The sequence below is a fragment of the Zonotrichia leucophrys genome, unplaced genomic scaffold (assembly GCF_028769735.1).
Source record: "Zonotrichia leucophrys gambelii isolate GWCS_2022_RI unplaced genomic scaffold, RI_Zleu_2.0 Scaffold_1748_8965, whole genome shotgun sequence".
Classification (NCBI taxonomy): domain Eukaryota; kingdom Metazoa; phylum Chordata; class Aves; order Passeriformes; family Passerellidae; genus Zonotrichia; species Zonotrichia leucophrys.
The window spans coordinates 1-7,219 of record NW_026993953.1 but is presented as its reverse complement, the minus strand read 5'-3'; the positions used below and the strand labels follow the sequence as shown (position 1 = coordinate 7,219).

The window sequence follows — 7,219 nt, the reverse complement described above, 5'->3', positions numbered from 1 at the left end:
ATCCCAGAAAGGCTGCCGGGAGACGCAGGAGGCGCGCGGTTGTGACGCAAAAAACCCGGGACGCAGATCGACCCGAACGCGGCGGGCGCGGGTGCCGGCGGGGGCGGGCCGCACACACTGAGGAAGGGCCACACACACACACAGCGTCGGAGGAGGAGGAGAAAGAGTCAGGGGCAGACCGAGGGGGGAAAATTCAGAGGCGGAACAAAAAGGGAGAGGGAAAAATTACCTCGGGAGAGACAGGGAGCGGCTCGGAAAGCACGCATGCGCAGAGCGCGGGCGGGGGCGGGCCAGACCCCCGGTGACGTCTCAGGCGAGGAGGGGCCCTCTCCAGACTTGGTGCCTTTGGTAAAAACCCTCGGAGTCCCAAGCCTCTCCCCTCCCGGGGAGGCGTGTGTTTTTTAACCCTATTGTCAGTTGAATCAAAAACCAGGTAACCCCGATCTCAAGTAAGCCTGCAAACAGCGACAATCGCTGAACAAGGAGGAAGCTGTGTTCATGGCTCCCAGCCAGGGAGGCCGGTGACAGCGCCACCTCGTGGGGAAATGACCGAAGTGCATGACATGCCGGATCGGTTCAGCAGAGCTACAGCATCATTTCGTAACGAGTCTGCAACTATGCAGCGATTTTCCTCAACAAGATATAAGAAGAAACGAATACTCAGACAAAAGTCAGGACTCAGACTGCAAAGGATAACTCAGAAGAGAAACAAGAGGAACGGAAAGACTCTGGGGGGTTTTCTCTTTGGGGTCTTGAATATTTCTGTATAAGGACCAAAGACTCTGGGGGGTTTTCTCCTTGGGGTCTTGAATTGCAATAGGCAATGGGGTAAATTTACCTATTACAGGGAAAACTGACAAAGGATCATATATTGATCAGCTGGTAGATTTCTTTGACATCTCTCCCATTTGGAGAGGAATTTTAAGGGTAGGATTTTGACATTTCTCCCATTTGGAGAAGAATTTTAAGGGTAGGATTTTATGTTTTAATAGTTTAAGGTTTTATGTTGTAATAGTTCTCCTAGTCCTCATCCATGTCGTCCCAGATGCCATGAATCGGATTGTAAAAGAGGGTCTCTTGGTGCAAACAGAAGGGGGAGATGTCGGATCTCGAGATCTCAGTCCTGAGATGCTGAGCCTCCGGGACCACCTTGGGGGGCTCGGGAGTCCTGGAATGTTGCCAGAAGTGTCTGGTAGCTGGACTTTAACCCTACACAGGAGACGACAAGGATGAGGGCTTCACCGGGTGAATGGTGAAAAGATTAGCTAATTAGAGGGTGAGAAACAGGGTTTAGGATTTATGTACAGGGGGGTTTGGAGGAGTAAGATGGAGGAATTGGGGTGTGTCCTGTCCTCCTTCTTCTTCCTCTTCTCCTCCATCTTCTTTGGCCACGGTGGCACCTTTGGATTGGTTATTACTGAGAGTACACCGAGTTATAAGAATAGATGGTATTGGGGAAAAATGATAAATATTGTACACGTAACAAAGGGTATAAAGATACGTGGCTGCCCGGGAGGGCAGACAGTGTGCCCATGGCTGACTGCTGAGCAGATCTCTGGTGGCTGAAAGAACATCTTTTAGATAAACAATTAATAAACATAAAAACCGAAAGAAGAACTGAAGCCTCTTCTCGTCCTTCGATACGCGGGCTGCCCCAAGGCCACCCCTGGCCTTTCCAGGCCCCTCAAACAGCCGAGATAAACCGGACAGTGGGGCACACTGGGAAGGATGTTGGACGTCCGGGCTTGAACGGAGAATGAACTGGGAATTAATTTGGAATGGATTGGGAATAGGCCGAGAAGAGGAGGGAGGGACTTTGGAAGTACTGAGAGCGACTAGGATGGCACTCGGAGGGATTTTGGTGGCCCTGGAATTAACTGGGAATGAAGTGCGCGGCACTGGGAGGCCGAGTCCAGCGCGGGGCCTTCGGGATTTCAGCGCCAGGGACTCTGCATGGCAACCGATGAGTCATCAGTGAGACGCCCTTTCATTGGCTGAAAGGAGCCGGCTACACGGACAACCGGGATGGACACGCCGGGCAGGCACAGGGATGGACTGGGACGGACTGGGAGAGCCACGGGGGACACTGAGTGGGACAGGAGGCCCCGGGGTTGTTCCGAAGGAGGGCTGAGGGCTCTGGGCTGATTCTCAGAGACGTTTTGAGGCGCTCCAGGGTCATTGGCAGGGCAGGGCCCGAGGGGACACGCTCTGCCCCGCGCTCACCTCGGTGCCCCGTGAGGAACGGGGCAGCAAGCTCGTAGCCGGCCCGGCAGAACGTGTCCACCGCAGCCCGATTATCCTCCAGTATTTCCGGGATTCCGTTGCAGCACCGAGCCTGTGTCTCCCCATAGGGGGTGTCCCCCACGAACACCCCCACGTCGCTGTCGAACATCATGTACTGCTTCCGGTTGTAGATGTACCTCCTCACAAACCTCACCTTCTCCGTACCATTAATGAAGTGACACTCTCTCGTTCTCATCTCCTGGAACACCCCTGTGAGTGCAGAACACAGATCCGGGGTTGTCCCCAGCACGCCCCCAGTGCTCCGGGGCCACCCTGGATACCCACTCCGCACCCCCTGTGCCCCACGGCCGCCATGGGACCCTCCTGCCCGCGCTACCGCTTCCTCTTTGCCGCCCTTTCCCCATTTCCTCTTTCACATCCGCTCCCCGCCCACCTTCGGCCGCTCCCAAATCACTTCTGGGGTCCCATTTCCCCATTTTCCCACAAATCCCTCAATCTCCAGCCCCCTCAGTTCAGTTTTGGGCTCCCCCCTCGCCTTTTCCCCCCTTTCCCCACCCTCTCCTACCCCTCCCTCCCCTCCCCCCACCCGTCAGCCCCTCCCGCTCTCCCTTTGGGGGTCCCCTTCTCCTCCCCCTCCATTCCGGGCTCCCCCTTCGCCCCCTTTTCCCCCTTCTCCCCTCCTGTCCCAGCCCCTCCCGCCCCCCGCTCACCCGAGAGCTCCGCGCCCGCAGCCGGGGGGGCTCCCAGCACCACCAGTGCCACCAGCAGGGCCCCAGCTGCCGCCCCTCGCCCCATGGCCGGGGCCGGGCAGGGAGCAGCAGCCCCAAAGCAGCCGCGCTGCGCTGGGAGCGCCAGTCCGGAGCAGGGCGGGCTCGGCAGCGCCGCGCGCTCTCATTGGCTGCCGCCGCTTCTGGGCAGCGATCGGCCACGGGCTCTGCCCGGCAACCGATGAGGCAATCCAACGCCCCGAGCTCTCATTGGCAGCATTGCCGCCTGCCTGCGCTCCCATTGGCTGAGGCCTTTCCGGGACGCTGCAGCCCCGAGCTGGGGGTTTTTTGGCGAGGGAGAACCTTGGGGCGCTGGGCAGGTGGGAGTTCAGGTGAGCCCAGCAATGCGTGCCCAGGTGCGCGGCATCTCAGGGCAGCTCGTGGCGAGCGGTGATGCTGGCCCGATGCCAGGCACCCCCAGAGCCGCTCTGTCCCTGCCCCCCGCAGCCGCACAGGGACTGAAAATGGAACCGAGGATTCCTGCGTGGGGACAAGGACCGGGAGAGGTCCCTCAGCAAATCCAGCACGGACACAACAGACCCGGCCTGGGCACACGGAGGGAATTTATTACTAACCAAATCACAGCAGCACAAGGAGAAGGGAAAGAAATCTCCCAACACCCTCCTGCCCAACACGGATCACCCAGAACAGGGGTCACCAGGGCTCTGCCCAACGGGGGTCACTGGGGATCATCCAGCGCGGATCCTCCCATGGGGGATGGAGCTGGAGCAGCGCACGAAGCTCTTCCCACACTCGGGACACTCGCAGCTTCAGACTCTGGGCTACCATCCTGCTGTCTCTCAGTCCTGATCAGAATTGATAACTGTGGTCAGAAGGCGCCGTCAAAGGCCCCTGAGGCTGGCAGTGTCCTGCCTGCAGCAAGGAGCAGGACCTGGAAGATCTTCTGTCCCTGGAACTGGATTGCCTAAAAGAGCAACTCACCATCTGGTGACTGTCAGAAAACAGTTCTCAAGAAGATTTCTTTCAAATATTTTCCTTCAAAAAATATCCACTGGTCAGGATTATCAACCTAATGGTTTAGAAAAAGAAACCAGAGATGAACTAATAAGTGCTCTACTCTAGCACAGGTAGCAGACCCCATACATTCAGTAACAGACACAGAGCTGATGCACTCTGGGGGAAAATGCATCACCTGCCTGATGGCAGGGCCCTTGTGGAACCTGCAGGTCTGAGGCAGAAAATGGAAAAGGATGAAATGCATTCTTTTCCAGTTCTTTAGACACCCATTTCTCACCTCAGGTTTTGACCTAAAGCAATTCAGTGTGGACTATTGGGATTTGCTCCAGCCCAATTCCTTCGTGTTGGGTCTCAGTTTTCTCTTGCACACCTTGCATGGCAGAGGGCTGGTGGCTGCTGTGCTGCTGTTGGAAGGGTCGATGCACCCAGGTGTTTGTGAACGCTGCAGGCAGCAGAGATCTCCTGTCTGGGCTGGCTTTCACTGCCAGGGCCTAAAGCGCTGCTTCTTTCTTCTCTGCTCTTTTGTCTCCAGGGCTTTCGGAGCCGTTTCTAAAGGACTCGACAGGGCCCCTGGAGGAGAGGTCAGTGCCAACACGCCCAGCACGGCCGGCAGCTCTGCAGGGCTTTCCCCTCTGCTGGGAGCTGTGGCTGCAGCTCTGGGGGCCAGCAGAGCTTTCCTGCCCAGGCTGCTCCTCTGCAGGCAGAGCAGTGTCAGCCTGCAGAGCACAGCTGGGACAGACTTGGTCCTTCTCAAGTGCCCAAGGAATGCAAGGAGGGCAGCGGTGTCTGTCAGAGCAGGACACCCTGGCTTGGTCTTCATATCTGAAAGTGTGAATGCATCAGCTGCTGGAGACTGAGGCCCCATTAATCTTCATCCCAGAACAGGATCTTCAGACAGGAATATTGTTTAGCTGTTTTTCCATCCTGCCTTTCATCTTCAGAGGGAACCTCAAGGCCTATTTAGGGAGAGATCCTGCTTGGGCTCAGTTTGGGGTATTAGTCCAACTTCAGCTGTTCACAGAGGGAGAGGGAGAGGAATGAGAAGATGGATGTCCAGAGCAAAGCTCTCTCCTAAATCCTGCAGTTGTGTTTGGGTCTGGTGTCAGTGACAGCCTGTGACAGGGATCACCTGAGCAATGAGTGTGTGTGTCTGCTTTGTTGTGCAATCCCAAACAGAGCAGTTGGATCTGAAATCATGACCAAATCCCATAGAATTGCTAAAGGGTTCCTGGCTGTTTTACTCTGTTTTCACAGAACCAGAATTACCTCCTGCTTGCAAAATGTGTTACAGTATTATTATTATTATTATTATTATTATTATTATTATTATTATTATTAATAATAATAATAATAATAATAATAATAATAGTGTTGAGGCCATTAGAGAAGACTGTAGGTGCAGAGAATGTTGTTAGAGCTTTGAGGCTGACAGCTGAGGGACCATTTCTGCAGAGCTTGCAAGGCCAAATGTCTCTGGCCATGTGTCCTGTAAGCAGCCCCCAGCTGGCAGAGCAATGGGCTGTGGGAATGGCCCTTGCTGAGCTCTGCTGTCCCATCCCAAGGTAGTTGGGCCCAGCCCGGCTCCGTCGCTCCAAAAAGACTCGCTCCGTGTTTGCTGTGGCCTCCTGCCACAGACTCCTGCAGTTAAAGGCTGCAATGTCCCTTCAGGTGGCCATCAAGAAAATGAGTCTCAGAGGGCAGAACAGGGAACGAGCTGTGAATGAGATCCTGCTCCTGAAGGACAAGAAGAACCCCAACATTGTCAACTCTTTGGACAGGTGAGTGCTTCAGCTCTTATCCCGTGCCCGGGCCCTGCGTTAACCTTTCCTGGCATCCGGAGTCTGTAGCCTGTTTGGAAAATGCCTGACCCAGCCACATCTTCCCAAAACAACAGCCTGGCAGTTCACTCCCTCCAAGTGCTTTTGTTGCTTTGCTTTGGTTTTTCCTTCAAGTTCCTCCCCATTTGCTGTGTCTTCTAACAAGTGCTGATGAACCACAGCAGAAATTATTTCCCTTGGCTTCTTCTTCCCAGCCCTTTTCCATTGCTACAGTTGCCAGGAAGATCAGGTTCTTGTGTCCAGAAATGCCTCATTTGCCCAGTTTTCACTGGCCTTGCCTGTTTCTGAAGGGACTTTCTGAAAGGTTTTCTGACTGCTTTTGTCCCAAGTGCTGCACAGCCTCCTCCCCTGGATAACCCTGGCAATTGTGTTGCCTTGTTCTGCAGGGAATGGTGGAACTGATGAGTTCAGGAGCTGAACCAGCTGGGGCCAAGGGTTGTGGTTCCACATTGATCTGGGCTGTTGCTAAACTGCATTTTTCACCTGCTTGCCATCTAAGGCCTCTTCTTTCTCACAGGTGTCTCCTTCTCCTTTAGACTGTGCAGATTCCAAGGGCTGTGCAGCCTGGCAGGAATGTCTCTCCATCTGATTCTGTCCTCACTGACAAGTGACCTGGAAACAAAACTCCACTCCAGGCTTTTCCATGGGGGAATTGAGCTCTGCATGCTCATCTCCATGCCATTGCTTTCCTCTTCCAGCTTCCTTGTTGATGGAGATCTCTGGCTGGTGATGGAATACATGGATGGAGGAACTTTGCGGGACGTTGTCAGACAGACACGCATGGCTGAAGGAGAGATGGCAGCTGTCAGTCGGGAGGTGAGGGATCCTGCTTGTCACTCCATGGCTGGGACACGATGGTCCTTCCAAACAGGGCGTGAGAACAGGAGTGGCTCCATGCTCAGGCCTTTGTTTCTGTGTTGTTTGTGTGAGCTGGAGAAGAAAGAGCCTCTGCAGTGAACGGCCTGCCAGCATCACTGCACTTCTGCTCTGTTCTTGTTCTCTCTCCTGCTGTTGTGGTACTCTCTGTCTGGTTTGGATTTGATTTGCTGTTCTCAGCTTTGCCTTGAACCGTTTGCCTGGAGCTTGTGTGCACTGCACTCCTGGCCTGTCACAGCAAAGCCGCTGCTGGCACAATTCTGGACTGTCCTTTCTTGTGTGATATATTCCGGCCGTTGGTTTTTGCCCTGGTGTTTCTTGTTCTCTCTCAGTGTCTGCAGGGCCTGGATTTCCTCCATTCAGAGCGGGTCATCCACAGGGATCTGAAGAGCTCCAACATCCTCCTGGGCATGGATGGCTCTGTCAGGGAATCAGTAAAAGCCACTGCATGAAAGCTGAGGGTTTCTTGCAGGGTCCCATTCCATCTTTCCTTGGCTACAGCCCTGAGGGCTTTTC

At 54.6% G+C, this 7,219-nt stretch overlaps 2 protein-coding genes across 2 annotated transcripts; one reads left to right on the top strand and one right to left on the bottom strand.

Moving 5' to 3' along the window:
• Positions 1 to 717: 717 nt before the first annotated feature.
• On the bottom strand, positions 718 to 3,164 carry LOC135442174 (H-2 class II histocompatibility antigen, I-E beta chain-like). Its single transcript, XM_064701715.1, has 2 exons — positions 2,955 to 3,164; positions 718 to 2,493 (listed from the first exon to the last, which is right to left on the bottom strand). The coding sequence occupies exons 1-2, from the start codon at positions 3,037 to 3,039 to the stop codon at positions 2,009 to 2,011; spliced, it is 570 nt and encodes a 189-aa protein (XP_064557785.1). The 5' UTR covers positions 3,040 to 3,164; the 3' UTR covers positions 718 to 2,008.
• A 2,474-nt stretch (positions 3,165 to 5,638) lies between these two features.
• LOC135442175 (serine/threonine-protein kinase PAK 3-like) lies at positions 5,639 to 7,169 on the top strand. Its single transcript, XM_064701716.1, has 3 exons — positions 5,639 to 5,767; positions 6,526 to 6,643; positions 7,036 to 7,169. The coding sequence occupies exons 1-3, from the start codon at positions 5,646 to 5,648 to the stop codon at positions 7,153 to 7,155; spliced, it is 360 nt and encodes a 119-aa protein (XP_064557786.1). The 5' UTR covers positions 5,639 to 5,645; the 3' UTR covers positions 7,156 to 7,169.
• The last annotated feature ends 50 nt before the right edge of the window (positions 7,170 to 7,219 follow it).

Bases quoted from the DNA above. Each gene is read 5' to 3' on its own strand.
- LOC135442174 (XM_064701715.1), bottom strand. From the start codon at position 3,039: ATGGGGCGAGGGGCGGCAGCTGGGGCCCTGCTGGTGGCACTGGTGGTG. The intron at 2,494-2,954 runs GTGAGCGGGGGG...CTGCACTCACAG, and splicing joins TGCGGGCGCGGAGCTCTCGG to GGGTGTTCCAGGAGATGAGA.
- LOC135442175 (XM_064701716.1), top strand. From the start codon at position 5,646: ATGTCCCTTCAGGTGGCCATCAAGAAAATGAGTCTCAGAGGGCAGAAC. The intron at 5,768-6,525 runs GTGAGTGCTTCA...TTCCTCTTCCAG, and splicing joins ATTGTCAACTCTTTGGACAG to CTTCCTTGTTGATGGAGATC. The intron at 6,644-7,035 runs GTGAGGGATCCT...GTTCTCTCTCAG, and splicing joins TGGCAGCTGTCAGTCGGGAG to TGTCTGCAGGGCCTGGATTT.